Source organism: Anomaloglossus baeobatrachus, chromosome 3 (assembly GCF_048569485.1).
Source record: "Anomaloglossus baeobatrachus isolate aAnoBae1 chromosome 3, aAnoBae1.hap1, whole genome shotgun sequence".
NCBI lineage: Eukaryota > Metazoa > Chordata > Amphibia > Anura > Aromobatidae > Anomaloglossus > Anomaloglossus baeobatrachus.
The window spans coordinates 581,292,153-581,310,211 of NC_134355.1; the positions used below are offsets into that span (position 1 = coordinate 581,292,153).

The 18,059-nt window shown below is 48.5% G+C and overlaps 1 protein-coding gene across 1 annotated transcript in view; it reads left to right on the forward strand.

Moving 5' to 3' along the window:
- Nucleotides 1-18,059, forward strand: part of LOC142296894 (saxiphilin-like) — a 140,513-nt gene that overhangs the window by 92,942 nt on the left and 29,512 nt on the right. The window contains exons 14-16 of the mRNA XM_075340997.1: nucleotides 2,015-2,056; nucleotides 3,783-3,947; nucleotides 16,758-16,908. Coding sequence (XP_075197112.1) covers nucleotides 2,015-2,056; nucleotides 3,783-3,947; nucleotides 16,758-16,908 — 358 coding nt within the window. The remainder of the gene's footprint in view (nucleotides 1-2,014; nucleotides 2,057-3,782; nucleotides 3,948-16,757; nucleotides 16,909-18,059) is intronic.

Genomic DNA, 18,059 nt, shown 5'->3' on the forward strand with positions numbered 1-18,059 from the left:
AACTTCCGGCTCCTCAACTGCTACTTCCCTCCTTCCACTTTCAGTTCCAAAACTCATCTCTGCCCTAAACTGCACTGCTTTTCCCGCCTCCAGGACTGTGAACTCCTCGGTGGGCGGGACCAACCGCCTGGCCCACCCCCTGGTGTGAACATCAGCCCCTGGAGGAAGGCAACAAGGGTTTTTGTCTGACTTAGGTGTGCCTTACCGGGAGTGTGGGGTGTGTTGGTGTAGTGTTTGTGACGTCCTGGCTTGCCCAGGGCGCCACACAAGCTGCATAATTATTTCAATTGCCTGGGCTTCCAAATATGTAATATACTGGCATCAAGCGCAGACATATTCACCCTAGAATGACTGTTCAAGGCATGCATACATCTCACACGATACACACTAGGTAGTATTGTCAATGGAGCACCTATTAAATGGGGATAAACAGTACAGATAAAAGTCGAAAAACAATGGAAAACTTGCAAGAATAACTCCAAACTATGCTTCTGTGTCAAACTATAATATTGTATTTAAACTATGGACTTACCTGCCCCCTCGGACTCATTACACCCTCGCAAGCTCAGTAACCCTCAATTGCTGGCTGGGATAAGTAAGTTCTGGAACAATCTAGAAACAGATGTGGCTACTACGTACTAACAATTAAGTCACAAGACACAGATCACAGTTATGCTTTAAACATACTAAATGAGGTGCCATTCTCTTTTTTTTTTTTGCTTTCTTCCGATCACACTAGAGAAGCTTATTTCTCGGTCATTTTTGCATCTATGGCCTAAACATAAATTTAAAAAAAAACATGAAAATAGCTTTTTTTACCTTTTTTAAACCACTTGGAACTTTGTTCATTTTGTTTGCCTACATTATGCTGCTCTCAGATGAGGTAGCAAAAACCTGCTGACAGACTCCCTTAATGCTATTAAAATGCAGATTATTCACTATATCTGCATATTAATTGCCTAGAGGGTGCTTTACACGAGACGATCTATCGTGTGATGCATCATCAGGGTCCCGTGACGCACATCCGGCATCGTACACGATGTCGTCTCGTGTGACACCTCCTAGCGACGCAGAATAGCTCACAAATCGTGAGTCGTGTACTCGTCGCTAGGTTTCATAAAATTGTTTAATTAAAATGGCGCCGGTTATTCATCGTTTCCGTGGCATCACACGTTGCTCCGTGTGACACCATGGGAACGATGAACACAGCTTACCTGCGTCCCGCGGCACCCGCCGGCTATGTGGAAGAAAGGAGGTGGGCGGGATGTTTACATCCCGCTCATCTCTGCACCTCTGCTTTTATTGGCCGGCTGCCGTGTGACGTCCCTGTGACGCCGAACGTCCCTCCCCCTTCAGGAAGTGGACGTTCGTCGCCCACAGTGAGGTCGTCCGGAAGGTAAGTGCGTGTGATGGGGGTTAAACAAGTTTGTGCTCCACGGGCAGCGATTTGCCCGTTACGCAAAAAATGACGGGGGCGGGTACGATCGCTCGTGCTATCGCACGATAGATCGACTCATGTAAAGCAGGCATTAGGCTATATTCACACGTGGCATCTTTTTTGTCAGTGCATCTTCAGTGTATCTTGAGTGCATCTTAAAATGCACCAAAAACGCACTGCGGCAAAAACACAATGTGTTTTTACCACGTTTGACGCGTTTTTACAGCGTTTTGTCCACTGCATTTTTTAAGTCAAATCTATTGACTGGAAAGGTTCAAAAACATGGTAAAAATGCAAAAAGAATTGACATGCTGCATCTTGAGTGCGTCTTGAAAAACGCAGCCAAGATGCAACCAATAAAAGATGCCCAGTGTGGACAGCAAAATAGAAATCTCATAGACTTTACTGGGAGAAGGAAATGTATGCATTTTGGTGCATCTTTGTGACCTCAAAAATGCATCAAAAAAGCAGCAAAAGATGTACCGTGTGAACTTTACATATTCCCTATAAAACATACTGTATATACTGTTTTAAAAACTTACATATAAAAATTAACTTTCTGTTTTTTTTTGGTAGATGACTTGATCCCGTGCAAGATACCTGGGTCAGACTATACAGGTAACATGCAGTATATATAATAGTAGCTGTAGTTCTCGGCGTTGCCTGGGATAGTAACGGTCTCTCTGTCCTTCTCCATGTCTCTGTCTGTCTCTCTCTGTGCCTGTCTATCTCTTTCTGTCTGTCTCTCTGACTGTCTCTTTCCCTGTCTGTCTCTGTATCTCTTTGTCTGTCTGTCGCTCTCTGTCTGTCTCTTTCACTGTCTCTGTCTGTCTATCTGTATGTTTGTATGTGTCTGTCTCTGTCTGTCTCTTTCACTGTCTCTGTCTGTCTATCTGTATGTTTGTATGTGTCTGTCTCTGTCTGTCTCTATCTGTGTCTGTCTCTGTCTGTCTATCTCTCTGTCTTTCTGTCTCTGAAAAAGTCTCTTTATATCTCTTTGTCTGTCTGTCTCTGTTTGTCTCTGTGTGTCTGTCAGTCTCTTTCCCTATCTGTCTATCTATTTCTCTATCTCTGTCTGTCTCTATCTGTCTCTCTCTGTCTGTCTCTGCCTGTCTCTCTGTTTATTTCACTGTCTGTCTCTTTCCCTGTCTGTCTCTTTGTTTCTCTGTCTCTTTCCCTGTTTGTCTCTTTCCCTGTCTACTTATGTCTGTCTTCTTCTGTCTGTCTCTTTGTCTTTTTGTCTTTTTCCCTGTTTTCCTTTGTCTGCCTCTTTCCCTGTCTGTCTGCCTCTGTCTGTCTCTTTCCCTGTCAGTCTCTTTCCGTCTTTCTGTCTCTTTCCCTGTCTGCCTCTGTCCGTCTGTCTCTGTTTGTATATCTCCCTGTCTGTCTTTTTCCCTGTCTGCCTTTGTCTATCCCTCTCTCTGTCTCTTTCTCTGTCTGATTGTTTTCCTGTCTGTCTCTTTCCCTATCTGTCTCTCTGTCTCTTTCCCTGTCTGCCTTTGTCTGTCTCTTTCCCTGTCTGCCTGTCTCTGTCTGTCTGTCTGTGCCTATGTCTGTCTGTGCCTATCTGTCTGTGTCTGCCTGTCTCTGTCTGTCTCTTTTCCTATCTGTCTCTATCGCTCTGTCTCTTTCCCTGTCTGTCTCTCCTGTCTCTCTCTCTATATATATATCTCTATCCATCTCCCCACTGACATCATATTAACTCACACAGAAGCTTCCTATACTATGAATGTCCTTAGTTCCTATAGCAATCAATCACAGCTCCTATTAATGTCCTGTAGCTCCCAGCTCCATTGTCTTTAATGAAGGCAGGTTTTTTGGAGAGTAACTGTAAAGCGCGGGGTTAAATTTTCCCGTCAAAACATAGTCTATGACGTTCGCAGAGTGACATGAGGTGGCTGTGCAAACTTTTGTGATTGTAAATGCGACGATGCAAATTCCTTTAGCGGATACACACACACACACACACACACACACACACACACACATACACAAACATACACTCAGCTTTATATATTAGATAAAGGACATGCTATAGTGATTCCTGTAGTTATCAATCTGCTGATATCAATGACATAAAACCTTACAGTTTACACCAAAACATCACTTCCAGATTTATCAGAGCACTGATCATTCACAGATGTCTAGAAGGTAGTTATGTGTATGGGGCATCAGTGCTTCTGAAAAAAATTACAGATTTCACCCTTCACATTTTACATGTAAAACATGTGAATTATGCCACTGATATGTTGTTGTTTAGCCTCCATGATATGAAATTTCCAGCTCATTATTGAGGTACTTAAAAGTGCCCTGTATTTACTGTGATGTTTTATGCGTGATGCAGATTATGGCACACACAAGATTGTAGCCTTAGTAAAGAAGACGGATAAAGATATCACATGGAACAATCTTCAAGGCAAAAAGTCTTGTCACCCCAGTGTTAATGACCACGCTGGATGGAAAATTCCTCGAGCCTTCATTTATCAGAAGACCAAAAGCTGTGACATTGGTAAGTAGCAGCTGTATATAGGTATATCTGTATCAGCTGTATATACCGTATATCTCTATCAGCTATGTATACTGTATATCTGTATCAGCTGTGTATACTGTATATCTGTATCAGCTGTGTATACTGTATATCTGTATCAGCTGTGTATACTGTAGATCTGTATAAGCTGTATATACTGTAGATCTGTATAAGCTGTATATACTGTAGATCTGTATCAGTTGTGTACTGTATACTGTAGATCTTTATCAGCTGTGTATACTGTATATCTGTACCAGCTATACAGTATATACTGTATATCTGTGTCAGCTGTATATAGGGAGCGGTCAGATGACTACAGGCCATGCAAGCACCACCACAACTTTAGGACTTCACCGGGGAGCAACAACCATGACCCCCATCATAGTCGGCAAGCAATCCATCCCCTGCTACTTCATTGGGTGAGTCTTGGAACACAGAAGAGTTTAGTCGAAAAACAGAGGGTGATACTACCTTGGAAGCCATTAGGCTAAGAGCATAAACTGTGCATGTGGGAGAAAATGGAGACAGCTTCACCCTAGAAAAGGGATTGTATTATCATGTAATGAAGAACAGTGGAACGTGCATCCCTGAAGCGGCAACCAGGCAACTCATTGTCCCCCAGAATTACAGGTCACAGCTACTCTAACTGGCCTATGACATCCCCTTGGCTGGGAATCAAGGAAGGAAAAGGACTGAAAAGAGACTCACCCAAAGTTTTTCCTGGCCTGGCGTCTCGCAGTTGGTAGACCATTATTGCCGCACCTGCCGTGTGTGCCAGTGAATGCGGCATCCAGGAACTAGACATAAGGTACCTCTGCAACCCTTGACCATAATTGAAGAACTATTTTAACATCTAGCTGTGGACATCATAAGACCACTGGCCCACCCCAACAAGTCAGGAAAATAATACATCCTGACAGTGGTGCGCTATGCCACTCGGTATCCTGAAGGCCTGGCCCAGTCCAATATTACAGCCGTAAAGGCAGCCAAGGATCTTTTTACCATATTTACCTGGTCAGGGCTCCCCAGTGAAATATTATCAGATCAAGGGACTCAGTTTATGTCGGACCTGGTCCAATCCCTCTGGCATACCTGTGGTGTTTGAGCCATTTGCACCATCCCATATCAGTTGCAGACCAACGGATTATGTGATCGCTTTAATGGAACCCTAAAAAATATGCTCCGGGCTTTTGCTGACTGTGAAAAGGACTGGGAGAAATACTTGCTGCATCTCCTCTTTGTGTATTGGTAGGTTCCCCAGGAATCCACGGGATTCTCTCCCTTTGAACTACTGTTTGCTCAGAAGGTCCTTGGGCCTCTCACTCATCTGAAGGAACACTGGAAGGGGAAATATCTCAGACACTGGAGTGCCTGTCATTCCCTATGTCCTAGAGTTCCGAGACTGTCTCACTCAGCTACCTACCTTGGCTAAAGAACACCAGAGAATGGCCTAGTCAAGACAAAGATCTGGTATAATCGTAAAGCCAGGAACTGGCAATTGAAGGAAAGACAATAGGTGCTCATCATGATTATTGCTTCTCCTGCCAACAAGCTTCAAGCAACATGGGAAGACCCTTATCAGGTTGCCAGGAAAATTAATGACACTAACTACATCATTGCCCTACACCCTAGTGGTCGACAATAGAAGATCTTCCACATCAATATGCTAAATGAGAAACTGTGGAAAGAAAAGTGCAATAGGGTCTTACCCCAAAAAAGGGGAGGAAGATATGTAATAAAAACACACTCACCTATAATGGTTGTGCCAGTCACAACCACTATACAGGCATATATAAGATCCAGGTCCAGGCAGCAGTCCCAAAGTTGGCTGATAACAGAGAGTGATAGAAGAAGGGTCTTAATTCCGCGCCAAGGACTCAAAGGATCCAGGAAGAGATTAATGTTTCTTTAATAACATGCACAAGTCTACGCGTTTCTGGAGACACAGCTCCCTTCATCAGGACATTGGCAAGAGAACATCAAAAGCTTGTTGTTGATGTTCTCTTGCCAATGTCCTGATGAAGGGAGCTGTGTCTCCAGAAACGCGTAGACTTGTGCATGTTATTAAAGAAACATTAATCTCTTCCTGGATCCTTTGAGCCCTTGGCGCGGAATTAAGACCCTTCTTCTATCACTCTCTGTTATCACATCAATATGCTGAAAGATTATCATGACCAATCTCTGCCTATTCTTGCCTTCTGCCACCCCCCTAGTGATAACTCAGAGGACGAGTATCTCCCCGCTATTCTTCAGGTCGCCCATGTGGGAGGATCTATGGAACAAGTGTCCCTGGACTCACATTTATTGTGTATGCAAAAGGACAATATTTTCTCCATACTAAGACCAAAGGCTTTCTCCTCAAAGCCAGGGCAGACTACTGTCACCAGCCACCATGTGGAAAACTCTGGACAAGTTGCGTACGTAAGCTGCCTACAGGTCTGAGTGGCTGTTCAGGGCATCATAAAGAACAAACTGGAGGAGGTTAAACAACTGGACCAAATTCAGCTATCTCACAGCTCCTGGGCCTCTCCTGTAATTCTCGTCCCCAAGAAGGATCATACAACACGGTTCTGTGTCAATTACCGGAGATTAAACAAAATCACCAAGAGTGACACTTACCTCATGCCCAGGATTGATGATCTGTTGAATCAGCTAGCATGTGCCTAATTTGTAATCATGTTAGACTTAAGCAAGGGGTACTGACAGATACCGCTAACGGAGGACGCTCGGGAGTGCTCAGCCTTTATTACTCCATTTGGACTTTTTGAGTTCCTGTGAATGTCCTTCGGGATGAAAAATGCACCCACTACTTTCCAGAGACTGGGGAATTCATTGTTAGAACAATGTCAGGACGTTGCCGGTGCTTAGCATTATGACATTGCCATTTTCAGCACAACCTGGGAGGACCATCTTAAACACTTGGCCATAGTGCAAGATTATATCTTGACTGCAGGGCTGTCCATTCGCCCTGATAAATGCCAGTTCGGGATGGCAGGGGTGCAGTACCATGAGCACAAAGTAGGGGGTGGAACCCTAAAGCCTAAGCCTGCCAAGGTGGAAACCATTAGCAACTGGTGTAGACCCCAGACTAAGAAGCAGGTACTTGCTTTTTTGGGAACTGCTGGTTGTTATTAAAAATTTGTTCCTAATTTCAGCACCTTGGTCAAGCCATTAACCGACCTAACCTGCAAAAACATGCCTAGAATTGTGACGTGGACAACTGCATGTGAGGATACCTTTTCAGCCTTAGACCGCCCTTATCACTGATCCTGTCTTGTCGGCCCCGGTCTATAAGCCCAAGTTCCTAGTGAAGACAAATGCGTCTGTCGCGGGTGGAGGGATGGGAACACCGCTCGTCTGGGATCGCTGGCGCTCGGGTCCGCTGCTTCTGCTCCTCGGTGGCTTGAGCACGGGGCCAGACCCGGGGCTCGAGCAGCGCCTCCTCGCCCACGAGTGAAAAGGGGAGGTTTGTGGTGGGTATTTGGGATGTCGGTAGTGATGCCACCCACGGGTTGTGGTGATGGTGGGCACCACCACTGCTGGTGACGGGGAATCCTGGGAGCGATGGCGGAGAGTAGCTAAGGTGTTGACCCCTCCGTGGGTAGGGGCTGTTGGTCCCGGGGCCCGGGTTGGGGAGTAGGGAGGAGGTATAGGTGCAGGTGCCGAGGTGGGGAGGCAGCGTGGGCGCGGGTGAAATGTTGCGGTGCAGGATGGCACTGTTGTACTCACTCAGACACAGAAGGACAGAGTCTCTGGTAAACCAAATGGCTGGATGGACGGGGCCCACAGCCGGCTGCGGTGTTCTCACTCTCCCCGGACGGATTGATGGTGGCTGTCGTTTTCCTGCACCTGTGTATGTGTATTTGACTCCTATGGCTTCCCACGGGTAGTCCGCTCCCCATCGTGTACATGTCGGGAGAGCCCGTTTGCCCGCAGGCGCTGGCCCTTGGAGGTGGCACTTATCCGGACGGGTTGGGCTGTTGCCTTCTGACGGGACTTAGGTGGGAATGAACCCCTGAGGTCCAGACCGCAATCAGATAATTTGACCTTTTACGGCGGCTCCTAGCCTGGTCGGGGTCTGAGTACCCTGCCTTGGTGCTTGGCTTCAATCTGCTCCCCGGTTCGGTACCGGCGGGCCACCGCCCGACCCCGGTCCTACCGTTCCTCTGACCTACACCAACTCCTGCAGACGGCCACCACCGTCTACCGACCTTGCTGAACGTTCCTGGGCTCCAACCCAAACACCAACAGTTTTCACTCCTCTCACTTTCACTGCCTACCTAACTACTTTTCCCGCCTCCAGGCCTGTGAACTCCTCGGTGTGTGGGGTCAACTGCCTGGCTCCGCCCCACTTGGTGTGGACATCAAGCCTGGAGGGTGGCAACAAGGATTTGATTGACTGGTGTCACCTACCTAGGGGAAGCGGTGTGTGTGTGTGGTGTTAGTGTACTGTGACCCCTGGGGTCCAGGGCGTCACACTCCCCCTTGGTAAAATGCAGACCGTCCGCGGGCGTCCATCACCGGTTTTATTTTCTGAAAAATATAAATAACAGGAAAACAAACAAACGGTATGCATATTTTTTAGATCTTCCCTGACGGGAGGCATGTTACTTCAACTGTTGCAAACAGTAATAATAAAACATTTTTAAATAACAACGGATGGGTCCCAGTTCTTCCGCTTTCCCTCCCAAACAACCTAAACCTTGATGCTGCCCCTAAGAAGTGGACAGCACCCCTTTTCCCCAGTCCGGAAAACAGGAACCTGGTTCAGATCGCCCAAGCGGGAACAGGTACGGTGTCTCGCACCCAGTTATCATTCTATGGGCCCCACGTCCAGGGGGAACACTGACCTCGGAGGATGGTCACTGGTCCTGGTGGTGACCGGACCATAGCCTGCTCTGCTGCGGGTCCTTCCTCCAACCTGCCTCTCCGGAGGCGGTTTACGGAACTCCAGCCCGGAATTATTTACAAGCCCACCAGTTTGTGGGTAGCCTGCGAGTTCTCGGCCATGTTCATTATTTCTCATGTGGGAGGGGGCTTTTTGGGGTTAACGGTGACAAACATAACTTAGGGTCCCAACGGGGGACAACAGTTCTGCTGCAACGGGGATCCGCTGCCTTTACTTGAGGTCGCCTTCCTCATACTCCTCCAGCTCTACATCCGGACGGTACGGTGGGGGAGGGGAGTGGGGCCGCCTCGGGACACTGCGGCTTTCTCTCTCCTTCACATCAAAGGTGATCCAGCCCCTCTCCCCGCAGTGCCGGGTGTACGTCACCAGGTCACCCGGTTGCAGGTCATGGCCAGGGTGGCCCGTTGGGAGATGGGAGTTCACGTCTCTGCGAGCCACAAAGATTTCGACCTCCAGGCCCGGCTCGTAAATGAACCCATATCCTCACTGGGATCGAACCGCCTGACCTGGCCCTAGTAGATCGAACCCCGCACCCGGTAGGTGGCGTTCCGGAGATTGTCTTTTTCCCAGATTGTGCGGGCCAGCACTTCAGCTCTCTGCTGCTCCCTGGCGGCAATCTCGCGGCCCAGCTGGCTTGGCTGCCCATCCCAAAAGGGGGCACTTGCGTACCCCTGCTGCGCGCGGGTCAGGCCTCGCCGGATCTCCACCGTACCAGCTACGACAGATACCCTCGCTGGGAAGTCCTGCGGTAACGCGCCCTGGGATGCTGCCTTACAGCGGCGACCCGGCGCTGCCTCAGCCGAGGCGTGGGGTTCAGGGATGACAGGCCTCACCTGCTGGGCCCTCCTGATGGCGGTCTCCACTACTTCCATGGCCGGGCGGACTGCTGGGACCGGGACTCTCTTAGACGCGGTCACTTCCGGGACCGGCGGCTTCACCTCACGGATGGACACCTCCCGAGGAACCTTCCACGGTAATGGGATCGGTGCGGGTTGTTCATAGGATCGTCCGCGGGCAGCGCCTACAGGCTTGTCCTCTTGGGTGGGCGAGTTGGACTCCGCTGCCGATGTTGGGGGCAGCGGACTGATTGGCAGGGTAGCGACAATCGATACGGGTGGCTGGGGAGGCAGCAGGGTGAACGGTCACAGACCGGGCCCCTCAGCCGCAGCAACTGGTCCTTCTGGGACACAGGGTCGTGGGTCGCTTACCCGCTCTTCCAGCACTGCCTCCGCCTCGCGTTTCTGCACGGCCGCTGCCACCTCTTCCATTTTGGCCGCCCATCGCTCCATCAGGAACCGGACTTGGGTATGCAGGCGGCAGCACATCTGCACTGTCCGGGCCTCCACCCACGCCGCTGTTCCTGGCGTGGGCTCCGGGATCTCAGGGTTACCAGACGGGACGGACATCTTGCGCGTGTGCTTCCAAGAACCAGATGAATGGCAGAGTCCTGGCGTCCCTGCCCTTTATCCCCTTGGTTACATGAGGCAGGCCTTCACCCGCCCCCCCTTGGTTCTCTCTGGCACCTCCTTTCCCTGGGGGCGGGGCTTCACCTTCGCGCCTTTCCTGCTCGGGGAAGACGACTCGAGCGGGAACTTTAGCGCCCAAGATGGCGTATTTTCAAATTTTTCGGCCGGACACCGCCGGCGGGGACTGCAAGGCGCACTTCTACTGGTAAGTAGACGGGTAGGATCCTGTTCGTGACGCCAAGTTGTCGCGGGCGGAGGGGTGGGAACACCGCTCGTCTGGAATCGCTGGCGCTCGGGTCCGCTGCTTCTGCTCCTCGGTGGCTCGAGCACGGGGCCGGACGCAGGGCTCGAGCAGTGCCTCCTCGCCCACGAGTGAAAAGGGGAGGTTTTTGGTGGGTATTTAGGATGCCGGTTTTGACGCCACCCACGGGTTGTGGTTATGGTGGGCACCACCGCTGCTGGTGACGGGGAATCCTGGGAGCGATGGCGGAGAGCAGCTAAGGTGTTGAGCCATCCGTGGGTAGGGGCTGTTGGTCCCGGGGCCCCGGTTGGGGAGTAGGGAGGAGGTATAGGTGCAGGTGCCAAGGTGGGGAGGCAGCGTGGGCGCGGGTGAAATGTTGCGGTGCAGGATGGCACTGTTGTACTCACTCAGACACAGAAGGACAGAGTCTCTGGTAAACCATATGGCTGGATGGACGGGGCCCACAGCCGGCTGCGGTGTTCTCACTCTCCCCGGATGGGTTGATGGTGGCTGTCGTTTTCCTTCACCTGTGTATTTGACTCCTATGGCTTCCCACGGGTAGTCCGCTCCCTGGCGTGTACGTGTCGGGAGAGCCCGTTTGCCCGCAGGCGCTGGCCCTTGGATCTCTGACCCTTGGCGGTGGCACTTATGTGGACTGGTTGGGCTGTTGCCTTCTGACGGGACTTAGGTGGGAATGAACCCCTGAGGTCCAGACCGCAATGAACGCCACTGGCTTTTGCCAGTCGGGAACTACTGGGTCAAGAAATTGCCTATACTACCATTGAAAAGGAGTGCATTGCCATTGTATGGGCACTAAATAATTGCAACCATACTTGTATGGCAGAGACTTTACAATTCTGACAAACCAAAGCATAATTCCTCACATGACTGAACCACGTGTCGGGGGAAAATGGACGATTGCTTAGGTGGAGCTTGTCCTTACAACCCTACAGCTTCTCCATCCAATACAAACTGGAAGGCCAACACAGATGGACTGTCCCGTCATTAAGAACCATAGACTCCCTTAGGCCGACCAACCCCAAAAGCTGTATAAGTGTGGCGCCCCTAACCTGGTCAGGCACCACTGAGTACTGCACCCATGCTGGGGCAGTACAACACAGGTAATCCAGAAGGCTGACCGGGGTGTGGTTACACAGGCGCATAGTAACCAGGTCTCCCACATTGACCTTTGAAGGGACCCCTGGGGAATCCAGGAGGGGGCGTGGCCTTCATCTCCACTCAAGGGGTGTGGTAGAAAGGCTGGTTGCTAAGTTGCGCAGACAGGCACAGACGGGAGGGAGTAGTGAGCCAGTCAGTCACTGAAGCTCAGGGAGAGCAGTCGCAAGGAGGAAACCTGGAGGCTGTCACTAGTCAGATACCGCAGGTGCAGTGGTTACTGATGGGGGAGAACTGACACCTGGTAGTGCCACCCGAAATCCACCCAAGGCTGGAGTGCAAAGAGGTGGCTGAGTACGGGGACTGCCTGGCGAGGACCGGGCCCACACGGGGTTAAAGGTCCCCAGAGCAGGGGCCCATTCAGTTGGCCTGCTCAACCTGCAGGTGGGGGTACTTCATACCCTCCACCACAACACCACAGAGTCCGCAGACACGTAGCAATGAGAGGGCCCATAGTTCACAAGAGGCAAGCAGCTGGAGTGACCTGGTCCAGGCTACAAGCAGACGGGCCGAAAAAGGGGAGAACAGGCAGAAGCAACTTCCCTGGGTGACCCTGTAGGACTGCAAGTCTGGGTCACCACAAAAACACAAGGGCTAGGAAGGCGAGTCAGTAGCCACCCTCATAAGTCTGCCTGAAGGAGCCTGGTTCCCCTCTTGGAACATCACAGCATAGCCCGGGCTATTCACCCCTGCCACCTGAAGTGAGTAAAAACCCTGAAAGACATTCCTGCTGTGTGTGTGTGAGTTCTTCTGTGACCTGTGGTACTACACACCTTCACTGGGCCCTGGGGCCAGCCTCACTCTCGGGAGGCCACTACATCTAACTGCATTCAACATCAGCCCCAGGCGTCCCCTAATCTGCAGTGGCGGTCACCCTGACCTCAATACCGAGAGTGGCATTACGAATCCTATAGAAGTCAACCTACCTGTGACCAGAAGGACCCAGGACGCACCGTCCTTGAAGACCCTGAGACGACCCGAAGGTACCGGGGCACTGGGCGGCACATGAGGAACTATCAACAGCTGAGCAACATGGACTTAAGTGAGGTAGCCAGATGTCTGTAGATCTCATGGCATACTCACTTATTAAAAAAGCGGGGAAGAAGTTGTATTGGTGTGATATGGTGGATTCGGTATTTTTTTTGTCTGTGTTTATATTTTTTACTGATTTTAGGAGTGTTCCCTTGTTGTTCTGTATCATTGTGTATTCCCCCATCTTGTCTAGAGTCTTAATTACAATACAGATTTGATAATTGCATTAGTTCATTTCCTGACTGTCCATTCATTACTCCCCTGCTCCAAATACCAAAAATCACCCCCTGTAGTGCCTCCGTCTCCAGGGAGGCCTGAAAACCATCCAGTCTGTCTGCCTACCTCTGAATATGAGAATTGAGATTGAGGAGGATGATAAGGCAGTAAGATTCAACTTGTGATAGGACGCTGATGCTAAGGTCAGCACCCCAGAGAGACTTGGAGAGACTCTGATTACTCTGGAAAAGACTGCTGGAGGATTGTGACTCTCATCTCTCGGGCATTTATCCCATTACTGGACTATATCCAAGTTCCTGGACTATTTTACCCTCCATGTGGTGGATTGATTTATGGACCTTCTGGTTTGCATTTAGTAAAGGTTATTGGGTTTGTTCACTCATCTCTCGCTCTGTTGATTGTGTGATACCGCAGAAGTACCCCGTGACAGCATCGAGCACCAGGTATCCGGATCTTGGACCCGAATACAGGTTTTTACCTGTATGCCCAGTTCCTGTTTGGGTTCGGTCACCCAGTTAATTAAAAAAAAAAAAAAGAAAAAAGAAAAAGGTAGCAAAATGGTTAAAGGAGGATATACTTACCAGTCTCCACATGTGCGGCTGTCACACTGCTTTTGGGTCCACTCATTACATCTCAGGCATATTCATTGGTTGCCCCACCCATAATCTGTGACAGCGTCTGTGATTGGCTGCCGGCATGTTGGTGTCTCTGATTAGGTGCCCTCACAGAGGCTTTCTGGGTCCCCTAATGGAATGTAAAAATAAATTAAAAATATGACATAGTCCCCATATATTGATACCCAGTGCAGATAAAGCAGATGGATAGAGTCTGCAGCCACCAGCTGTGCATGTTATCTTGGCTGTGTATCAAAATAAGAGGGACCCTATGTGGCTTTTTTAAAACTTATTTATATAAATATATATTTTTTAAAAATCATGCAGTCCTGCCCAATTTTGATACTCAGCCAAGATAAAGCCAACAGCTGGGGGTTGGTGGGTTGGTATTCTTAAGCTGGGGAAGCCCATGGATATTAGGCCCTGAAGCCTAAATATAGCAGCCGGCAGCAGCCTAAAATTGTTGTATCCATTAGATGCGACAATTCCAGCGCTTTATACTGGGCTCATCCGAACTGCCCTGGTGCAGTGGCAATCGGAGTAATATAAGGGGTTAATGACAGCTATGATTTGTCAAAAATTACAGCTGCCACTAAACCGGACAACAAAACACTGGATTAGTAATGGGTAGGGGTCTATGAGACACCTTCATTACTAATCCTGTAAATAAAAATAAATAAACACAAACACACAAAAATCCTTTATTAAAATAAAAAAAAAAAATACCCTCTTTCTCCAATTTATTATCCCCAATTTATTATCCCATCAAAACACCCAGGTCCATCGTAATCCACACCATGACGTTCCACGACAATCCTGGCTCTGCTACATACTGAAGTCGCAGTGCGCGGGCACATTAGAGAACATGACTGGCCGCTTTGGCTTCAGGTAGACACTGAATGAGTCGCAGCTGTGTGCAGAGACATCACTGAGTTTACCTGCGGTCACAGCTTGGGTTCCCATGGTACCCCACCTGTGACCACAGTTAAACTCACCTCAGGTGAACTCATTGAACTCAGTGACCTCATCTCAGGTGAACTCATTGCATTCAATGAGACCTGCATCTCCCGGCAGCAAACCGCGGTTTTTTTTTTGCCAAGAGATACAGATTGGGTGCTGGAATTTATACACCAAATTACGGCACCAATACTATATCTCCTGGCAAAAAAAGATCAAAACGTGATGTGATTTTGATGCACTTCTTTGCCAGGAGATGCAGATTTGGTGCAGGAATATGGTATATAAATTCCAGCATTTAAGTGGTTCAAAATAGCAAACAGAGCTAGGAAAACTCAGCCGGCCTCCACCATTGAGACCCCTCTATACACTGGCATCCGATGTGTAACATACATGTGTGTAACATATTGGGAAAGGGGTTAAGAGGAAATGTTTTATTAAAAAAAAAACAGCACTCCCCCTGGCCAGGCCATACAATGGATCCATAGATCTTAGGGGCACTTTGCACACTACAACATCGCAGGTGTGATGTCGGTGGGGTCAAATTGAAAGTGACGCACATCCGGCATCGCAGTCGATATAGTAGTGTGTAAAGCCTTTTTGATAGATTAACGAGCGCAAAATTGTCATAATCGTATCATCGGTGTAGCGTCAGTCATTTTCATAATTTGGAAATGACCGATGTTACGATCTTGTTCCTCATTCAAGCGGCATAACACATCGCTGTGTGTGAAGCCGCAGGAGCGAGGAACATCTCCTACCTGCGTCCCGTCTGCAATGAGGAAGGAAAGAGGTGGGCGGGATTTTTACGTCCCGCTCATCTCCGCCCCTCTGCTTCTATTGGCCGCCTGCCGTGTGACGTCGCTATGACGCCGCACGACCCACCCCCTTAATAAGGAGGCGGTTTGCCGGCCAGAGCGACGTCGCAGGGCAGGTGAGTGCATGTCAAGCTGGTGTAGCGTTAATGTTCACTACGCCAGCTATCACCATGATATCGCAGCTGCGACGGGGGCGGGGACTATCACGCTCGGCATCGCAAGCATCGGCTTGCGATGTCGTAGTGTGCAAAGTGCCCCTTAGACTCCCCTGATTAAGACTTCTGAAATGTCTGATATATTGCATTATGACATATCACTAAACAGGTAATAACTATTTATTTGATGGGCAATTTAGGCAACAAAAACTTTGTAATAATTTGTAACAATTGATACGTTAGGACCAGGTGTAATGTAAAGAGCGAAATCAGCTACAAAATTCTCTACATTGCAAAATCTGTAATACATGAGAATTGATACTGTGTATTTACTGCAGATTTACAGGAAACTTGCCCTTAGGACAATCTAATGCTGATTATACTCCTGCATAAATATTATTGGAAGTTCAATTTATTAAAAATCATGGACATATCAATATTTATTCAGATTTCTAGCCAAATTTTCTCTATTTTTATGGATTGTCTCTATTTTATGGTTGGTTGTTATTGATAAACCTCCTGGTAATTAAAGGGAACTTGTCACCAGTTTTTCAGCGTATAAACTGCGGCCACCACCACCGGGCTCTTATATACAGCATTCTAACATGTTGTATATAAGAGCCCAGGCCGCTGTGTACAACATAAAAAACACTTTATAATACTCACCTAACGGTCACGCTGCAGTGGATTCTAGTCAGATGGGTGTCTCCGTTCTCCGGTGCCTCCTATTTCGGCCATCTTCGTCCTCCTTCTGAAGCCTGTGTGCACGATGTGTCCTACGTCATACACACTCGCCGGTCCTGTGCAGGAGCACTTCAATACTTTGATCTGCCCTGTTCAGGGCAGATCAAAGTGCGTCTCCACAGGACCTCAATGCCGGTGAGTGTGGATGATCTAGGACGCTTCATGCACCGCGGCTACAGAAGGACGACAAAGATCGCCGAGAGAGGCGGCGCCGACATCGGACAATGGAGACGCCCATCTGAATAGAATCCACCGCAGCGTGACCGTTAGGCAAGTATTATAAAGTGTTTTTTATGTTTTACACAGTGGCCTGGGCTCTTATGTACAGCATGTTAGAATGCGGTATATAAGAGCCCACTGGTGGTGGCCGCAGCTTATAGGCCCCAAATCTGGTGACAGGTTCCCTTTCAATGGACATGCTGATATGTTTGTATCCTCAATAGGATCCTATTTCAGTGAGAGCTGCGCTCCGGGATCCGCCATCAATTCCAATCTCTGCAACCTGTGTATTGGGGATCCAGAAAACCCCGAGGCAAATACAAAATGTTCTCTAAGCGGCAAAGAGGCATATTACGGCAATGAAGGGGCCATCAGGTAAAATAATATAGTGAGACTGGTCCTGTCCATTCTGCTCTTATCATACAGCGGGTGAATGAAGTAATAAACACGGCACCAATTTTCTAAGTAAATGTATTTCTAAAGGTGTTATAGAGATGAATTTCTTACCAGATCTCAGTAACAACCCATCCAAAGCACACAGGCAAAAAAGTCAAAACATAGATGTGCATAAATTAAGTTATGTGCAATAATGAGAAATTACATCAGTTACAGCAGTAACTGATGCAAAGCTAAGTCTGATTACATCAGTTTAACCTTTTAACTGCCGCTATCAAGCGTGACAAAAGTATAAAACACCTGTCGTCACTTCCTCCCCGTAATTGCGGGGTGCTGATAGACTGCCTTAATAGTAAGGGACATTTTGAAGCCCATCATGCCTGCTATGGGAGATCTTAGACTATGGATAATAAGAGATTGTCTAGATCACAATACTCTAAAATACTACATTAATGCAATGTATTGCATAGGCTATGAAGCTATCACAGATTTAAAGGGAACCTGTCAGGTGCAATATGCACCCAGAACCAGGAGCAGTTCTGGGTACATATTGCTAATCACTGCCTAACTGTCTCTGTATATAGTAGCATTGATAAAAACATCTTTAGAAAAAGTATTTCTAAAGATATTTTATATTATGCTAATGAACACAGGGACTAGTCCCAAGGGCGTTAAATTCCCAGACTAGTCCCCTCTTTTAGCATGGTAGTACGCCCACAGGGGTGTACTAACATGCTATTCAATGCAGCATCATCAGTGGTGACGCGCGTAGCACGTACCTGTGTCCGCGGTGTGCTACCATGTTAAGAGGGTGGATTAGTCAGGAGATATAACACCCTTGGGACTAGTCCCCACGCTCATTAGCATAAGATAAAAGATCTTTAGAAAATACTTTTTTCTAAAGATCCCTTTAACTATGCTACTAGATACAGGGACGGTTATGCAGGGATTAGCAATATGCACCCAGAACTGTTCCTGATAAGTCAAACATACAGTATATGTGTGGTATGCTGGAGGAGAGACAGTCAGAGTCAGGGCCTCAGCGGGGGATCCTCCAATTTCATGGCTGAAGAGCAGTGAAATTGTTTTCTTTAATAGCAGCACACTGTGGCTCAGGAAGCTGGCGGCTA